The sequence below is a fragment of the Hippopotamus amphibius genome, chromosome 1, assembly GCF_030028045.1.
Source record: "Hippopotamus amphibius kiboko isolate mHipAmp2 chromosome 1, mHipAmp2.hap2, whole genome shotgun sequence".
NCBI lineage: Eukaryota > Metazoa > Chordata > Mammalia > Artiodactyla > Hippopotamidae > Hippopotamus > Hippopotamus amphibius.
This window is the reverse complement of record NC_080186.1, coordinates 22732248-22751810: the sequence shown is the minus strand read 5'-3', so window position 1 is coordinate 22751810 and position 19563 is coordinate 22732248. Positions and strand designations below refer to the sequence as shown.

General features: G+C 54.1%; 1 protein-coding gene across 9 annotated transcripts in view; it reads right to left on the bottom strand.

The window, feature by feature from the left end:
- The window catches only part of PTPRU (protein tyrosine phosphatase receptor type U), an 81563-nt gene extending 67421 nt beyond the window's left edge, over window positions 1-14142 (bottom strand). For all 9 annotated transcript variants that reach the window (XM_057702937.1, XM_057702947.1, XM_057702966.1 and 6 more), the window contains exon 1: window positions 14001-14142. In XM_057702937.1, coding sequence (XP_057558920.1) covers window positions 14001-14073 — 73 coding nt within the window. In that variant the 5' untranslated portion in view covers window positions 14074-14142. The remainder of the gene's footprint in view (window positions 1-14000) is intronic.
- Window positions 14143-19563: the final 5421 nt, after the last annotated feature.

The window sequence follows — 19563 nt, the reverse complement described above, 5'->3', positions numbered from 1 at the left end:
GGGCAGGGGGGGCAGGGCTCCCCTTCCTCTTCATGGACCCCATCGGACGGTAAAATGAGAAAAGGTGGGCATCAGGCTGGCACCAAGTGGATGGGACGAAATAACAGCAGCCTGTCTCCAGAGCTGGGATGGAACCTTGGCTGAGCCCTTTGCCTCTTTGTGTGAAGAGCCCTGGTCAGCATGTGCCCTGTGGCCTGTGGGAGGTGGGTTTTAACCTCATCTGTGCTGGGGAGGCCTCAGCTCCCCTCCTAGAAAAGGATCCATAGCACAGCACAGAGAGAGAACACAGCTAGTAAGGATGGTCAGGGAGGGCTTCCTGGAAGAGGGGACAGCTGACTTCATTCAGCCTGAGCTAAGTCTGTGCCTGAGGGCCTTAGCCAAGGCCTCCCCAAGCCAGATGAATTGCCAGAAAGGGAACCCCAGGATCTAGAATCCCGCTGGGGCTCAGGTCCTTCCTGTTCCTTCTCAAGTAACAGGGCTGCTGCCCCAGACGTCTCACCCATGGCTCTGTGGCAAGCCTGGGAATGCCAGCTTCTTGGCTTCCTCCTCTCCATTCTGAGCCAGGCCACATGAGCTGCCAGGCCCCCCAGCATGACTGACCTGGTCAGAGGGACCCCCCAGACTGCCAGTCTTGGCCAAAGTAACCCTGAGAGTGCCTGACCCAGGTCAGTGACCGATAGACCTGAGCCAGAGTGGCCCCATCTTCATCTGGATGACCGCCAGACCATCTGACTTCAGCCAGAATGATCACCAGACTGACTGACTGACCCCAGACTAGCTGACCATGGCCAGAGTGACCCTTGACTTCTGTCAAATAACTCATACAACTGACCCCAGCAAGGGTGATCTCCCCAGCTGACCATTCCTATCCAGAGCACCCCTTTCGAGAGGCAGAAGGATGCCCTCTCCCTGATCCATGCCCATCCCCAGCCCTGTGTCTCTGGGCCAGGCCCATGCCAGCCACAGCCCTCAGGGGGTAACATCTCTGGCACCAGGCACTCCAAGGAGAGCCCCACCCCCACCTGCTCCCCAGCTCACCCTGGGATGGGAACGATCAGCCCTCCCGGATCCTGGGGAAAGCCCATCACCTCCAATCTGGACGGCTCAGGAGCTAGGAGTCCCAAAGCCAAGTCCCCACTTCTGCTAGAGACCCAACGACTGCTGGGGGCCACCAGCCCAGGGGGAGAAAAAATAAATCAGACTTTGGGTTGAGAGCAAGAACAGTCAGGGAATGCCTCTCGGCTCCAGGCTTCATCGACACAGACATGCACACACACATCAACGCCACCACAAGAGGGCTGCCACTTACCACCAAGGCCCCCGGCACCATGGATCCCTCATAATAAGTCACAGGGTCAGTACTGTTATTATTCCTATTTTACAGATGGACACCGAGGCTCAGAGAGATGAGGTGGCTTGCCCAAGGCCACATCTTAAGTCCCAGAAGTTGGGACTTAAGCCACCTATTTTTATTCAAGGAGACTAGGTACAAACAAAGCAAGGCCCTGGTATTCTGTGAGCCACATGTGTCAATTCGGTTCCATTCACTGGACATGCGTTCACTGACAACGCAAAGCAGGCCCCAGGTTGGCACTAGTAGAGGCACAGGATGGTTAAGACTCTGCTCTGTCGTCAAGGACCTCCTAGTCAGAGTGGAGGTAAGGGAGTGAGACAAAGCAGAGAAGGGTCAAGGCCACAAGGAGGGTTCAGGGGAGGAGGGTGGGTGCCAGGGAAGGCTTCCTGGAGGTGGGTGCATCTGAGCAGAGCCTGGAAGGATGGGTATCATTCTGCCCAGTAGAGATGGAGAGAGAGGCATTTGAGGCAAAGTGCCCAGCAAGAGCGAAGGAAGGTGGTGAGTAAACACAGCTGATCCAGGGCACAAAGAGGAGCCCAGAATGACCAAAGCAGTGGGAGAGGAGACTGGAGGGAGGGAGGCTGAGGCCAGATCATCGAGAGTCAAGTGCCAGAGTGAGAAGTCCAGCCTCATTTTAAAGGTATTTGAGCAGAGAAGCATCTGGATTCAGATGAGACAAGCAATACATCCCATAAGGCATGAGGAGGGCAGGTGGCTTCTCCAGAGGGCACTGTAGGATCAGAAGTGGGACAAACCGTCAAGGGGTCCGGAGTCAGATGTCAGAAACTGGTGAGGAAGGGGCCTCAAGTCCCCATCCTGGATGCAAACGGCACACACTCCAGTCACACTGACAGAGATGCACAGCACACACAGACACACACACACTCAGTGTTCACAAGTACACACTCTCTTCCCCCAGCCTCGTCCGAGCCTTGGGGACACAGTCTCAGCTGGGCTGGGGACAGGGAGAAAACCACACCTCTCCGTGGGTAGCCATCTCTGCCAGGGCCTCTCAGAGAGGGTGGGCTGAATCAGCCCTGGACCCCCAACAGCTCCCCCAGCCTCAGCTCAAACTGGCCCAGCTACATTCCTCAGCTAATCTCCCCAATCTAGCAGGCGGTTGCCTGAGCAACCGTCAGCCACAATTTGGGAAGGCAGGATGATGGTTTATCCACATCCGGCTGGGCTCTGGATGGGGTGATGTAAGGGGCAAAGCAACCTCTGCAGGAGAAGCCAGGGTCGGGGGGAGGGGGGGCGGTTTCCCTGGTGTGAGGGTCTCCACCCCTGCATGTGCATGTATTGCCATATGCAGATGTGCGTGTGCGCGTGCACACATGTGCACACATGAACACGGCCGTGAGAGTAATAGCCTGCTATTGACTTGTGAGTACTCGACTGGGAGGCAGGAGGCCTGGATCTAATTACTGCTGAGTCTCTAACTCCCTGTGTGACCTTGGGCAGGTGGCTTGCCCTCTCTGAAGCCCTGCTTCATCACCTATGAAATGAGAATGGGGACCTCAGTGACCTCTAAGGCTGTTGCACCTCTAGAATTCTGATTCCAGCTGTGTGAGCATGCATAAGGACAGAGAGGGATGCCATGAGGGAGAGGCATGTGAAGGTGAGCGTGGGTCTCAAAGTGCGGGTCCCCCGGGGACTGTGCTGTGCAGCTGTGGGTATGCAGGTGTACGTTTATGTGCAGAGATATAAGACACATTCAGCAGCACGTGTCTAAGGGGGAGGTGAGTACACACGGTAGGTAGAGGGGAGCCGTGTGTGTGTGCGCGCGCGCGCGCGTGCATGTGGGTGCAGCAAGCATGGAAGCCCCAGACTTCCTCCCCACAAGACAGGGAATGGTGTTCTGTGCCAACTGCGGCTGCCAGCCACCATCCGTGTTTTCTGAAGACCCCAGGTAAACAGAGTCTGTTTGCAATGAGATTTGTGTTCCCTTTGGTGTGTCAATAGAACATTCAGTTCCCAAGGCACGGCCCCAGGAGAAACAAAACTTCTCCCAACAGATTACAAATTTAGGGGCATCATATTCAACCCCTGGCACAGCCCCAACCCTGGCCTGGGGAACCCAAATACAACCCCAAGGATAACACTGGTCTCTTTCATCACCTGAAGCCACAGCCCCTTTCTAGGAAGCCCAACCCAACCCTCAAATCAACACAGACCCACCCTTGGACATTCCTGCCCAACCGAGCCCCATCCCACTTTCTACACCCCAACTCCAGCTCCATCTCAGGCCTGTCTAACCTCTGCCTCCTCCCTTCTTGAGGTCAGAGACTGTCTCTTGTGCCTTTCAACCCCATCCCCAAGCCCTGTGTACAGCAGAATGCCAACCGTGGCTGGACTTATTGACCCCATGATCCCAGCTAGTCTGATCCAGGCTCAAGGACCCAGGCTCAAGGACCATGACTCCAGCCCAGAGATCTGGCCCAGCTCATTTCACTGCTCTCCTGGCCCAGATCAACAGAACCAGCCCTTGGCTAGGGCTCCCTGGAGCTGCCCTCCAGAGCCCTGAATAACTGATGAGCAATTTATCAAGGGCAGGGCTGGCAGCAATATGCCCACCTTCTAATCACTCAGCATTCAGCAGAGCTGCAACCAAGAAGAACACCCAGGGCCAGGCCACAGGGAGAGAAAGCTGAGCTGATACCCCTGATAGGGGTACAAGAGCCAATACAGAACCCAGCGATGCCAACATCCTTCCATCTCTACTGAGAATAGAAGGAAGCCAACGACAGCAGGGAAAACTTAAGCCAGGCTCACTCCCCATCTCCCAGATCAATATGCACAGCAAATCCCAAAGTTAACAGCAGGCCTGCAAAGAGTACACAGACCCCTGTAGCGCACACACTCTGTGTCATGTAAAAACACAACGCGGAGTAGAAAGGTAGAGGCCTGTGCACGAACACGTACAGTGCAAAGATCTAGACTTTCTAATGGTCCCGTGGAGAGACAGGGCTATGTGGCCACAGGAGGGCGTGCTGGGGGGACAGTGCAGCAGCCCCACACTGTACAGAGGCGGAACTCAGATGTGCAATGCAGGGGGGCAGAGCAGTGTACACAGACCCTCACACAATACCTGGAGCAGCACAGCAGGGTGGTTGGTGCCAGGATGCAGTGGAGAGGTGGCCCATCCATCGTGGCCATGACCCAGAGCTGCACAGAGCCACAGGCACCCGTGAGCACACAGTGGTACGCTGGGCTGGAGCTCAGCACCAAGGGATGGGTGATGGAGGTACGCCGAGGGGTATGTCCGAGCCTTACTAGACTTGACATGTAGTTGGCGCTCCATGAATTCTCACTGAAAGGATGTCTAGTGGAGACACGCAGAACATGCAGAGACAGAGGGAAGAGGAGGATGAGGTGCAGTGCAGAACGAACCACTGGATGCTCAATACAGCCCCAAGAAGTACAGCAAGTGTAGAAGCGGGAGAAAGCAGCACCCAAATGAAATGTAGTGAAGACGCCGTGTGGAACAGGGAATTCAGTGCAAGAACTCTGGATCTTAAAATCCAGTAGCGCACACACAACCCAACAGTGAACAGGTACAGTGCAGGGTAGAGGCCCAGGACAGCGATCGTGTGCAGGGCACAGATGCAACACCAGGTACTTGCAAAGGTAATGCCTGCCAAAACCCACGCCAGTCCCAAGCCCAACAAAGTGGCCTCGAGCTGCAGCACAGCTACCGACTCCTCGGGCATTGAGCAGCAGGGGCCAAAGGAACACTGCAGCGAGGCCTCTTGAAGCAAAGTGTTGCTCCACTGGGGCTGCCAACAGAAACCTAGGGAAGGACACCAGCTGACACCTCAGTGGCTATACAGGGAAAGGCTGAGATAACACAGGGGGTGGCGTTACAGCAGCAGCGGTACAGTGTGATGGGCTGGGCCAGGAGAACGCTCATCTCCAGTGCAGTGCAGTGAAGCAGTAGGATAGAAGTGCTGTGCCGGGCAAAGGGGTACTGTGTTTGTACAGTGCGACAGTGGACTGCAGACAGGCTGTGCCTGGCCATACCTGATGCAGTGCAGATGCCCCCTGCAACAATGCAGCGCAGTACAGAGAGGTCACGTGATGCAGATGCAGTGTCGTGGTAGCGTGCCGTCTGTTGGCACAGTGCAGTGGTGCGTTGCCAGGGGCTATGCCCCTCCCAGCAGGGTCCACAAGCCCAACACAACATCATCGTCCAACAGAGTCTCACAGCACAGAAGAGAGCCGCAAAGACACAAATGGCAGCACAACTGCAGGACAGACGTACAGTACGACAGGGCAATGCAGGTGGAGCGAACAGACATGCAGGAGGGTCCACACAGCCAACGCAAGGCAGAATCTCACACAGTGCAGTCACGCTGTATAGGGCTGAGACGCAGTGCAGTGCAAGGCTGCCATGCAGTGGCCCAGTCCTGAGGTGATGGGTCCGGGACCCCCCACAGAGCACACACCCAGAGCAGTCCAGGGCCGTGATGCAGAGCAGTTCTCAGCGTGAGGTGAAGAGGTGGCACACCTCCCTGTGATGCACTGGACAGCAGGGGCGCCCGGACCCCCAGAAACCCTGTGCCTACAGCTCTGCCTGGCTGGGCTGGCCACCCCATGGGTTGGGGGCGAGGCCTCATCTGCCCTTGGGGCTTCCCCCCATCTCATCTCCCATCCCCAGCATCTTCCACCCCGGTGACTCTCCAAGGGCACAGATGAAGCCACTGTCACCTGTGGGGTAGGCAGCCAGAACTGAGCACAATGTCCAGGTATTTCTATCTGAGCAGGGCCCCAGCACGCTGGCAGGCGAACAATGAACTCAGATTCTGCTGAAAAGCTTTTGGACAATTAAAGCTCATCGCCTGGCCCCCAGCCCAGGGCCGGGCAGTGTGGGGCCAGACGAGAGAGAGAGACAGAGGGGGAGACCTATTGGATTAGGCCCTGGCACAGGGTGGGCGGGAAGTGGAATGAACGGAGGGGCAGGGGTGAGAGGCGCACCAGCCCCAATGACCTGCACGATCACTCCAGCACTCCCAGCCACCATCACCCCTCCCAAGCCTGGATTTCACCAGCCAAGAACAAATTTTTCTGAGTACACAGGATGTACACACATATGCACACATTTAATAATAGTTTAGTACATACAGTGCTTACTACACACTAGAACCTGTTCAAAACTATATATGTATGTACATAAAATACATCCTCACGGCAACCCTGTGCAGTGTGTTCGTTCCATTATTATCCCCATCTCACCGATGAGAACACTAAAGGCCCAGAGAGGTCAAGTAACTGTCCCAAGGGTGACGTGGCTAGCAGTGGTAGAGCCAGGATTCGAACCCAGCTGGTATGACTCCCAAGTCCATGCTCTTCACCACCACACTCTAGGTACAAACGCACAGGCACACATGCACAACCACAAAGGTGTACACGTACATACATGCAAACACACACATACACAGGTACACACATCCCGAGCAATGCATTTCCCACTCTCTCTGCTGAGACCCACCTGCCCTGTCCAGATAGGTTTCTGATACCTCCCAGTTGTCACCTCTTATCCCCCCCTCAGCTGTCCCATCTCCCCCTTCTAGTCATCCCTCACCTGTCCCCCAACCCTCAGTTGTTCCCCCAACACCACCTGTCCCCTCATTCCCAGCTGTCCCCACTCCCCAGATATATCTTTATTGCAAGTTATCTCCCATCCCCCCGTCATCCCCCACCCTCCAGCTGTCACTCCACCCCTGGCTGCCATTCTGTGCCCATCAAATATCTCCAAAAAACACCCCTTCCCCATTCCCCTATCCCAATCCTTACCGCCCCCCCCTCTTCTATACTCAACTCCCAAACCTTAGGGACCCCTCTAAGCCGCCCTTTTCCTCATCCCTTCGGAGTCACCACCAGGCCCCGGGGTCTGTACCCTGGGAAACTGCTCAAGCCCTCCTGAGTCGTCCAGCAACAGCTGTCTTCTCAGTTGTCCACCCCAGGGGCCCTCCACAGCCATTCTTCAGGCAATGGCAGCCCGACCCAGGGCCAGCCAAGGGGGGACACCCGCCCCCAACCATGACTGCCCTCTGGAGCCCCAGCTCCACCCTCCATTCCCTCTGAGCCTCCCCTGTGTCCCCAGGGGTTCACACCAATGCAAACACGGAGTGGGCGTGTGCCACACACAAGGCCCTGGGGACGGGAGATGACAGAGACCCCGCGCAGCCCTTCCTCCCAACCTAGTGGGGAAGGAGACAGAAAACACTGCCGCCCACTGACACGTGTGCATAGTGGGAGAGACCTGGCCAACCACGCCCGGTGGGGTCCAGGAAGGCTTCCCTGGGGAAGTGACATCAGAGCTAGGCTCTGAAGGCTGAGCGAGTAGGCAGGCCTCCAGGAAGTGAGATGGGTGGGAGGGGTGTTCTCTGCAGAAGGCACAGCACATGCAAAGGTAGAGAGGTGTGAAAGGGCCTGGCAGGTTCTGGGATCAACGTTGGCCTGGCGAGCCTGGATCATGAGGCAGTCGGGGGAGTGGGGCCAGGGGAGGAGAGGCAGAAATACGAGGCTGTCATGGAAAGCAGGGGCTGGGTCAGGCAGGGCCTCATCTGCCATGTTAGGCTTTGGTCCCTGGGTGCTGGAGAGTCTTCAGCTTAGAGCAAGGAAGTGGCAGCATCCTATGCCTGCCTGAGAGGTCACTGAGATCCCAGAGTGGTAGAAGCAAACCAGTGGCAGAATGGAGACTAAGGAGGGGCCTGCTGCAACGTCCAGGCAAGAAATGATGGGGCTAGGGACTTCCCTGGTGGCGCAGTGGTTAAGCATCCACCTGCCAATGCAGGGGACATGGGTTCCAGCTCTGGTCCAGGAAGATCCCACATGCCTCAGAGCAACTAAGCCCATGTGCCACAACTACTGAGCCTGTGCTCTAGAGCCCGTGAGCCACAACTACTGAAGCCCGCGTGCCTAGAGCCTGTGCTCTGCAACAAGAGAAGCCACTGCACTGAGAAGCCCGCGCACCGCAACAAAGAGTAGCCCCTGCTCACAGCAACTAGAGGAAGCCCACGCGCAGCAATGCAACCCAATGCAGGCAAATAAGTAAATAAGTAAATAAATAAATTGATTTAAAAAAAAAAGAAATGATGGGGCTGGAGAGAAGGGGACATGGATTCAGCAAAACCTCCTTCAGTGGCCACTGAGTGACAGGCCATCCACTCCCTGAGGTGTCCAGGTCTCACTAAAGATGCTGTAGGCTTTGTACCCCTAACCAGCACTGTCCATAGAATTTTTTGCTGTGATGGAAATGCTCTCTACCTGCACAGCCTGACCAATACAATAGTTACCAGCATGAGGCGACTCTTGAGGACTTGAAATTTGGCTGCTGAGACTGAGGAACTGCATGTTAATTTTAATGAATTATAGCTAATTAAATCTCATAGCCATATGTAAGTGGCCACTAAATTGGAGAGAGCAGGTAGAGAGCATTTCTATCATTTTAGAAAGTTCTATTGGATAACACAGCTCCGGAGTGACTAACCATAGAGAAGCAGAACCACTGGGGCCTCCTGCAGAGGGTCCTGGGACTGGGGACTGTGGCGAGATCAGGAGGCAAGCCCCAAAGAAGGCGGTGTCACAGGCTGAGCTGGCACAGTCTCAGTCCCTGGTCCATAGCTAGGCACAGTCACCAGGACACTCCCCACCCAAACATGCATAGCCCTTTCCTGGAGATGCAGACACCTAGATGTACAATAGACACACCGACCACAGGGCAGCCCACAGGCAAACTCATAAACACCTGGATACCCCAACGCATGCACACCCCACTGCTGGAGACACAGATACCCCACACCCAGAAACCTGGGTACCTCTACCCAGACACCCAGGAATCTGGGCAGCCCCACAGCTGGACACAACACAACTATGCTCCCACACACCCATTAACCTGAAGACTCCCAGACACCTGGATACTCCCACCTCCGGATCCAGAGACACTGGGATATCCTTATGCTGACACACCCGATCCTCCCACATCCTGGTACTGGAACACCCACACCCAGACCCTGAGACACCACCCACCTAAAGAGCTCCACACCCAAACTCCAGGAATCTGACACTTGGATACCCAGACACCCCAGCATAAGGCTCCACAGGGATCAGATCAGCTGGTAGCCTCCTTACTCCAAATTCAGATCCTGCCACACAGGGTAACCAGATGGCTAGGCTCCCTGAGAAGCCACTCTTCTGCCCTGTGTCCCAGGCTACAATCATACAATCACAAGCAAACACACACACACACACACACACCCCCACTCTGACTGCCCAGATGTCAGGATCACCTGCACACCCCTCAGCAGGCCTCCCTGAACCCCACCTGCAGGGGGCAACTCTCCTCCCTTCCTGGGCTCACAGGCAGCCAGGACAGAAGCTGAGACAGAGGACAGAGTCTGCCCTCCTGCCGCAGGGCCCTGCCCCTCCTCCCCGGACGCTCAGACTGTCGGTTGGGACTCGATGCCTCTCACCAACTGCCGAGGCTCCAGTACAAAGAGCTGAGACCAGGGGCCAGACAGGCCCTGCCAGCTGCTGGAGAGCAAGGGCGGTTGGGGTGGGGGCCGGAGGGTGGGAGTGGGGATGGAGGACAGTGGCTGGGGGGAGGGGCTGGCAGGCAGAGAGTTGACCTGGCCAACTCACAGCTCCCAGACGACACTCTCCGCATGGCCTTTTCACACACAACACCATCCCCCGGCAGAATTTTCCAGATTCCTGGAGGGAAACCTAGTTCTTTAATCTCTACTTTCAGTGGAGTCAGTGCGCCCCCACCTGGCATCTCCAGCTCAGAACTCGACCCACTGGACATCACTCATTCTTTCATGCTAGGTGTGTTTACTCAGCAGAAGTGGGCCAGGCCTTGTAAAGATTCAGAAGTGAACTAAATACCCAGTCCCTGTGCCCACAGAGCTCATGGTCTGTAAGGGAGAAAGGACCAATGAACTGTAATTACAATAATTACAGTGCTATGAAAAAACCCTATCAACCCCCACCCGCCCTTCTTAGGCTAGACGAGGGAGTAACCAAGGAAGGCTTCAGAGAGGAGGTGATGTCTAAGCTGAAACCCAAAGGAGAAGCAGTTCACCTGGTGAAGAGGTGGAGTTAGAGAGTTCAGGGGAGAAAATACAGCTTGTGCAAAAACCCAGAGAGGAGATGGCAGGAGTGGGCATTTAGTGGGTATTGGTAAGGAGGTTAGACTGGCCACAGCATAGGATGCAAGGCTAGTAGCACAAAGCTGATGGAACTGGACAGGCAAGGTAGGGGTTAGAACAGGCAAGAGGACCTAGGGGGATAGACTTAACCCGGGAGGTAATGAGGAGCCTTCAAAGGGTTTCAAACCAAGGTTTCAAATGTGTGTTTTAGGAAGAGCCCTGACATCATGGAGGGAGGGGTGGAGGGAAGAGGCTGGAGGCTTCCTGCCTGTGAAAGATGGATGAGGATGGAGAGAAGGGGACAGATGAGAGAGATCCTGAGACGGCATAAAGGTAGGATGCATTAGGATGCAGGGAGAGAAGCTTGGAGGAGGAAAGCGGGTTGAAAGAGGAAGGAGGGCACAAGGCAGCCCCAGCAACTCTAGCTAACCCAGCCCTGCATGAAAAGCCACCCCCTCCCCCCACAGTCTAGCTTAGCTGACGAAAGCCTGGAAGGTCAGCGGCATGCCTGGAACAAGCAGGGTGTCCACCCTGGATTTTCCCAGAGATAGGCAGGAGGCCGCCCAGGAGCTCAGCACCCCCCACTCTGGCCATTCTCATGCCTTCCTGCTGAGTTCCTCCCCCACCCCAGGGAGAAGGGCCAGCTACCCAGACAAGCCTTTATTGCCCAACCTGAAACCACTGGGCAGCCTCTCCCTCATTCCTGCTGTCCACAACTCCAGCAACCAAAAGGACAAAATGAGCTAGAACACAGCAGAATAAATTACTGCCAGATTTGCATGGCTCAGAGACATCACCACCCACCCTTTGGGGGGAGGAGGGACTCAGGAGGCCTTCAGGGAGCTGGGCTGACTCTAACCAGCTTGGGGACAATGGGAGATCACCCCTCCTTCTACTAAGGGCTTCTGAAGTAAGCTCAACAGTAATAGATACAGGTGCCACAAACTGTCGAAGTGAAGTGACTTGCCCAGGGTCACGAGGACAGCAAGTGGCAGAGGCAGATTTGAACCCAGGTCCCCCTGGCTTCAAATCACAGCCTCTGGGGCTCTGCAGCAGTCCTCAAAACCATCTTTTGTTCCCTGGCACTCACAGACAGAGCTTCACTTTACAATCTACGAAGTACCATACACCTTCATATGAAGCCCACCGAGCAGATGAGGGAACTGAGGGAGAATGGAAGTAACCCTCTCAAGATCTCACTCCCAAACCTCAGTTCCTGACAGTCCTCCCCTCTGGCGGAGCTGGGGCACCTGAGGGTTCTGGAATCAAGGTGATGATGGTAGGGATGGGGGAACACGAACCCTCAGTTTCGTTTCGAGGTGGGGGAGGGGGACAAAGTTGCTGCGCGGGGGTGGGGGGGCGCCGGGGCGGTGCGGGTATTGGAGGTAGATAAGGAAGGAGGTCGCATTAGGCGTCCTCTCGGGCACCGAGGGGTCAAAGCTAAAGCTGTGCGCGATGGCCTGGGGCCACTGGGCCCCGTCGAGCTCGGAGCCAGAGGCAGGAGCGGCCGCGGGTGCCCAGGGAGCTCCGCCCTAGAGGCTGGAGCGGGCGGCGGGGCAGCGAGAGCGATCGGGAGAGGCCAGTTCTCGGAGACCCCGCGGCCGGAAGGCGTCTCTCTGGGGCCGAGATGGCTCTGCATGTGTCTCGGCTTGGATGCCCGTCTGGGGCGTCTCCCCGTTACTCGGCGCCCGGGGTACCAGGCCGGAGCCGCCCAACCCGAGGTGGTGGGGATGCTGAGGCCGCCGGGAGGGGACCGGCCAGCCTCGCCCCAGGGGAGGCATCGGGCGCAAGTCCGCAGGAGAGGGCCACAGTCTGGGAGCCCAGGCCTCAGGGTAGGATGGGAGGTGGGGGTGGGGGGGAGTGGACAGACACACCAACACACACACAGCTGATACACGGCCCATGGCACACACGATACACAGACGCAGCTCTGTATACACACATTCAGAAACGCGATCACACGTACAACTACACACACACCACACACCCCAAAAGACGCCAGACTCCGAAACACACCCAGAGACAGCGCGGTCATACAGCGCACAAGCACGGAGGCAACACGCTCACACACGTACATTCACACACGGCGGTCCCGGCCGGCGGGGAGGCCGCACAAAGTTGCGGAGTGGACGGAGGGGTGTCCCGAGAGACCCCGGCGTCCGCGGCGCCCCCCGCGCGCAACGGGACGGGGCGCCGTCCGGCCGCCCAGAGCCAGGCCCGGCCCGCCCGGACTCACCCCCGCCCCGCCGCCCCGGCGCAGCCACGGCCCGGCCCCCGCAGGAGCGCCCGGCCGCCCGGCCCGCCCGCCCGCCTCGGCGCGCCCCGCCGCCCCCCGCGGCCGCCCCCCGCGCCGGGCCCTCCTCGCCCCCGGCCCGGGCGCCCCGCAGCCCCGGCGCCGCCTCGGATCCGCCGCCCGCCAGCGCCGCGCGGAACTTGCGAAACAACAAACAGCCCGAAATGTCGGAGTCGGCGGCCGCCGGGCCCCCATCCCTCCCTGGCGAGCCTCAGGCCCGGCCCGACCCGGGAGGGGAGGAGAGGGGAGGGGGCGCCGCCACGACAACTTGTTCCGGGCCCGCGCGCGCCACACGCACACCCGAGGGACACACACACACACACACACACTCCCTGCCACCGCCCCCTCGGGCGGCCCCGGGCCCCGGGCACACACTCAGCCACGGCCCAGGCGCGCACCACACTCGCAACATTCCTGAACACGCAGCCAGCACGCAGGAACACACTCACACACTCACACACTCACACACTCACATCCGCTCCAGACACGCTCCTACACACGCATTCCCGGCACACTTGGCATTCACTCGGACCCACGCAGCCCCCGGCGGCGCACACCACCAACCCCAGACACTCCCACACGTACACATCGCGCACACAGCGCCCGGACACACACGTTCCGGACCCGTTCCCACGCCTTCACACACGTACACCGATCTCACAGGCACACACATCGCACACGCGTTCCCTGCTCTACACGCGGGCAGAATCCACAGAGCACTCTTCGCCACACGGAGCACACAAACACACAAGCCATTCTCGGACACACAACAAACACCACTCCGGGCTAGGGCACACAAAATGCCCACAAATGCAACACATTAGCAGATACAACTCCTGCCACACAAGCAAACTCAGATGCACACACGACAGACACGCAATCCAACTTGGCCCCACACACCCTACACAGTGGCAGACACACAAGACAGCGCACACCCCATGCCTCGATGAACACAACGTTCACCCCCAACACACTCGTGGATACACAACACACACAGCACCTTTTCTTGCACATAACTCAGGACACACAACATTCGCAGGCGCACAACACGCTGAGCACACGATCGCACATCCAACACTCCAGACACACAGGCAGCAGGCTCGCCACGTCCGGTCACCTAACACTCCCACTTTCTTTCGAGCTACGCCACGGGCGCCGGGGGCTCCGCGGGGCAAGCTGGGTCCGACCCACGCGCGCTTACCTGCCGGAGTCTCGGTCTCGGGTGCGCAGAGCTGGAAGGTGAGCGCCAGGACGAGAGCCTGGGCGCGGGCCATGGTGCGCCGCCGCCTGCCCCGGGGCCCGGCGCGGGGGGCGCCGCCGCCGGAGCCCGAGCCGAGCCCGAGGCGAGCCAGAGCCGGAGCGAAGCGGCGCGGCGCGGAGCGGGACTGGCGCCGAGTCCAGAGCGGGAGCCCAAGCAAGCGGGGCGCTGACGTCAGGCTCGGCCGCGCGTTCCTCGGTCTCGAGGCGCCCCCTGCCGGCAGCCGTGCGCGCCGCTGCCCGGTTCGGTTGCCCGCGGCCCTGGCGCGCCCCTCCCCCACTCCCGGAGCAGCCCCCCCTCCCCCACCCCCCCGCCACCACCACCACCCCCCCACCTGGAGGTCCCGGGCTGGGCCCCGACGCCCTGCACCCACCCGGCCCCGACATTCTTAGGTGAGCAGGTCCACGCCTCTGCTCACTGCCCGGGCCTAGCGCCCACACAGCTCTCCGGGACAGAGACCCAGGGACACCCGGCCTTTCTGTCCCATTCAGTGCTTGAATCTCCTCTTCCTAGAGCCTGTCAAATGCGCTTCCGTACACATCTCCAAGGACAGGGAGCTCATCACCTACCGAGAGAGGGTGGTGGGGTCTTTGGAAACGCTAGCTCTTAACAGTCGTTCATAGTATTCCTTTATCATCCTTTTAATGTCCATGGGATCTGTAGTGATGTCCCCCTCTTTCATTTCTGATATTAGTAATTTGTGTCCTCTCTCTTCTTTTCTTAGTCTGGCTAGAGGCTTACTGATTTATTGATCTTTTCAAAGAACCAGCTTTTGGTTTGGTTGATTTTTCTCTATTGATTTCCTATTTCCCATTTCACTGACTTCAGCTCTTATTTTAATTATTCTCCTGCCTCCTTGGCATTCAATTTGCTCTTCTTTTTCTACTTTCCTAAGGCAGAAGTTTAGACGATTAATTGCAGATTTCTTCTTTTCTCACATATGCATTCAGTGCTATAAATTTCCCTCTATGCTCTGCTTTCCCTGCATCCCACAGATTTTGATAAGTTGTGTTTTTGTTTTCATTTAGTTCAAAATTTTAAAATTCCTCTTCAGATTTCTCCTTTGACCCGTGTGTAATTTAGAAGTGCATTATTTAATCTCCAACTACTGGGGATTTTTCAACTCTCTTTATGTTATTGATTTCTAGTTTAATTCCACTATGATCTGAGAGCAATCACTGTGTGATTCTTTTCTTTTAAATTTGTTAAGATGTGTTTTATGGCCCAGTAGGTGGTCTATCTTGGTGAAAATTCCATGTGATCTTGGGAAGAATGTGTATGCTGCTGTTGTTGAAGTAGTCTTTAGATGACCTTTATATTTAGTTAACCAATGATGTGGAATTCAACGATGTCCTTCCTGATTTTCTGCCTGCTTGGTATGTTCATTTCTGACAGAGAGGTGTTGAAGTCTCAAACTTTAATAGTGGATTCAGCTATTTTTCCTGGCAGTGCTGGCTTTTAAAAAGTTCTTCTTCATGCTGTGAAATCTGCCTCCCTCACTGACTCTCATTGATTCTAGTCTATCCCCTGCCTACACAGGTTAAGTCCATTTGGGCCTCTAGCCCAGTATACACCCTTGTACAATGAGTACAAACTAATTGTCCATTAGTACGTAAGACCAGGCACCTTCTATGTGCTTCACCCACACGGACTCATTTCATCCCCACCATTATTATTGCCATTACAGAGTTGAGAAAATTAAGGTACAGGAGAGAAAGTGACTTTTCCAAAGTTATACATAGTATGCAGCAGCACCAAGATTTGAACCAAGGCCATTCGGCTTGAATTGAATACAAGCTAAGACCTGTCTTCCATCTGGAACAAATCAACAAACACCGGATCCTGATTCATCTGTTCAACAATTACTCTAAGCGCAAGTGGAGATATAAAACAGACAAAAATCCCTACCTTCACAGAGCTTATATTCCAGTGGAAAGACAAGAACAATGAACAACCAAAAAAAGCAAATTCTCTGGTATGCGAGACAGTAATATACTAGAGAAATGGGGGAGAGAAACAATAAGGGGGATTATTGTAGTTTTAAACATTGCACCTACTATGTGACATATTCGTTGTGTCTGCATCTCTGCAACGTGAGCTCCCTAAGGGCAGGGACTCTGTCTTATATCCCACTGCTTGGTTTCTGGCATGTAGTCAGCACTCAATAAATATTGAATGGATGAATGGATAACTGAATGAATGTAGACATGTTTCTTGCCTTCATGAAACCTACATTTTAGGGAGAGAGACCAACAGCAAACATGCAGAGAAGAGACAGAAAGCATCATCTAGAAAAGGAAACTCAAGGAGAAAAATCTGATGAAAAAAAGAAACAAGCAAGGATGCTGCTGTTTGCAGAGGACTCTTGCAGTTTACCATTGGTCCCATTTGGGGGGATGTGGAAACTGAGGCTCAGAAAGCATAAGGCACTTGCCCAAGGTCACGTAGCTAGTATACGGTGGGCCCAGAGCTCAGACCTAGATCAGACTGATTCCACAGCCCTTTGCTCTTTGTGTAGGGAAAGACTATAGGCAGAGACTGTGATGGAGAGAGAAAAAGAACACGAGTAACAGATGGACAGATGAAAAGAGAACATTCTGCTCCACGGGGAAAAGAACACAAGCATCTCTAATCCTTGAGAGAAGAGGGAAGGGAAATGGAGAGCCTTGGCCTGCAGTGACTGGCCCAAATCTAGGGAAAAAGAGATAGCACCACACACAGGGCCAGGCCATGAGGAAATTCAATTACTTTCAACTCATGGAATATTCATGACACCTACCCTAAGCCAGGCCCCATATTGGGTGCTGGTGTCATGGAGATGCACTAAACATGGTCCTACTCTTGCCTGGAGGGGGAAATGGGCACATAAATAAATAAGAGACTATGTCCTAAAGGTCATAACACCAGTCCAAAAAAAACACAAAGGCACCAGGGATTAACTCAGCCTCGAGGGTTGGAAACAACATCAAAGAAGTGATATCTAAACATGGAGTTTCCTAGATAGGCAAGGCAGGAAAGAGCATTTCAGGCAGAAGGAGCAGTCTGAATAAAGGCACAACACATGGAAGTACTGGGAAAGGTGGGTGTCAGGTATGGTTGCATCATAGTCTCCACATGGTCCAACAGCAGGAGATAAAGACAGTATGGAAGTCAGGATGCAAAGGGTCTTGAATGCAAAGCCAGGACAATTGGACCTGAACCCCTCAATTGGTGGTTCTCAAACTGTGCCCCTGAGGAAATCCGGGTGTTCCTCAAGCCAAGCTGAGGGGTCCTACTGTTGAATTAAAACCACAGTCATATTTTTTCTGATTTATAAGAAAGCAGATTAATTACGAGTAGAAATTTTTTGTTGTTGTTTTAAGGTGTTTTTCCTTCATATATTTTTCTGAAGACTTTAGAGCGTGTCAATAGTGTGAGAGAATGATAGCATTAGCATAGAATCATAGTTTTGTTTACAAGTTTGTTTAATATATCAATAGTTCACAGTGTTCTATAAAGAACTGTAGCTTCTGGTTCTCCCTGAGTATTGGGGAGTCACGGAAGGACTTTAAACAAGGGAATGATAAAATCTGGTCTTTCTGTTAGGAAAAAAAAAAGTCATCCTGGAGGCCTGAGAAAGAAGGAAGTGGGAGGGAGAGAGAAGGGAGAGAATCTCAGTTCAGAAGCAGGTTCAAACAAGAGCTGATGTCCTGGGTCAAAAGTGAGGGCTATCAGGATGCACAGGGGGCTAAGTCCAGCCCCCAAAGAGGAAACCCTGCTGGGCAACTCTCCAGGCTTCCTGGCTGAGCTCCCCAGGGAATTCAGAGGAACCAACTTAGTAAAGAAGATAATGTCAACAGCTCAATGTCACCTGGGGAGTCTTCCAACAGAAGTAGAACTGTGGGTTACTGTGAAAATAGAAGATAGGCAAGGACTTCCCTGGTGGTGCAGTGGTTAAGAATCCGCCTGCCAATGCAGGGGACACGGGTTCAATCCATACTCCAGGAAGATCCCATATGCTGCGGAGCAACTAACTCTGCATGCCACAACTACTGACCTTAGTGCCACAACTACTGAAACCTGCATGCCTACAGCCTGTGCTCTGCAACAAGATGAAGCCACCACAATGAGAAGCCTGCGCACCACAATGAAGAGTAGCCCCCACTTGCCACAACTAGAGAAAGCCCACACAGCAACGAAGACCCAATGCAGCTAAAAAATTAAAATTAAAAAAATTTTTAAAAATTTTTAAAAAGAAATGGCTTCAAAAAAATAAATTTAAAAAAAATTTTTAAAAGATAGGTGAGACTGTGTGTGTGTGTGTGTGTGTGTGTGTGTGTGTGTGTATACTGTAGGACAAAGTCTTTCTCCCACCATGGAACACCCACTTTCTCTAATAATAAAAATAAGTACAAACACTTTTTAAGCATGTACTATGAGCCAGTCTGGGTGTTTTAATTGTGATATTTCTCACTTAATCTTTACAATAATCCCCAATAACAGTTATCAAATGCTTTCATGTACAAACATTGTGCTAAATGCTTCAAGTGAATAATAGCTCACAACAGTCTTGAATCAGATACTATTCTTTCCTTCATTTTAAGGATAAGGAAATGGAGACACAAAGAGGCCAGATGACTTGTCCAAAATCAAATGGCCAGACAGTGGCAGAGCCAGGACTCAAAGCCAAGTTTGCCAGGTTGCAGCACGTGCACCCTTCATCGGGACACTTTCTTTTCTTCCTCAGAGGCTCTAAGTTGGCAAGTTTGGGATCAATAAAATCCAATGAAAGGAATTCTTCCTTATCCTTTGAAGCCCTGGTTCAGTGTTTCTCAAGTTTGTTCCCCAGGCCACCTGCATCATAATATTGAGAGCTTATAAGAAATGTAGATTCCCAGGCCTCTCCCCAAGATTCTATTTCACTAGGTCTGAGATGTGACCCCAGGTGCTTTTTATGCATATTGAAGATTTTGAGTCACAGGACTGCCTCCAACAGCACCTTCTCCAAGAGCCCCCACCCCCACCAGGATCCCAAACACCTCTCTCCTTCAGACTGCAGCAGTGCCTCTGTCATGCCCTAATATTCCACTGAGGTGTTAGTTATGCTCATGTCTTCCTTCCAGTAATAATGTGATCTAGCATCTTTCCTGGGCTACACCTTTTTACCAAGCACTTCCATTGTCCCCGCTGGATCCCTGCTGCACCACGAGCATTTTGAGAGGGGGCCCTGCTTCTGATCCCTCCCTCATAATCTGAGCACACAGCATTTTACAATGTGCGATCTGGTCCGCGGCATTATTCTGTTGTTTTATCCAATCCTTACAACAATCTTGAAGGAGGTATAGTAGCCCCATCGTACTGATGAGAAAGCTGTCTCACAGTTTTAGTCACTTGCTAGAGATGGCCAAGCTAAGAAGTGGCAGGTCTAGGATCTGAATCTAAATCTTCTAACTCCAAACGCAGGATTCTTACCTCCATATCAGCTTACATCTACTCTATTTGGTGTAGGGAGGTAAACTCTGCCACC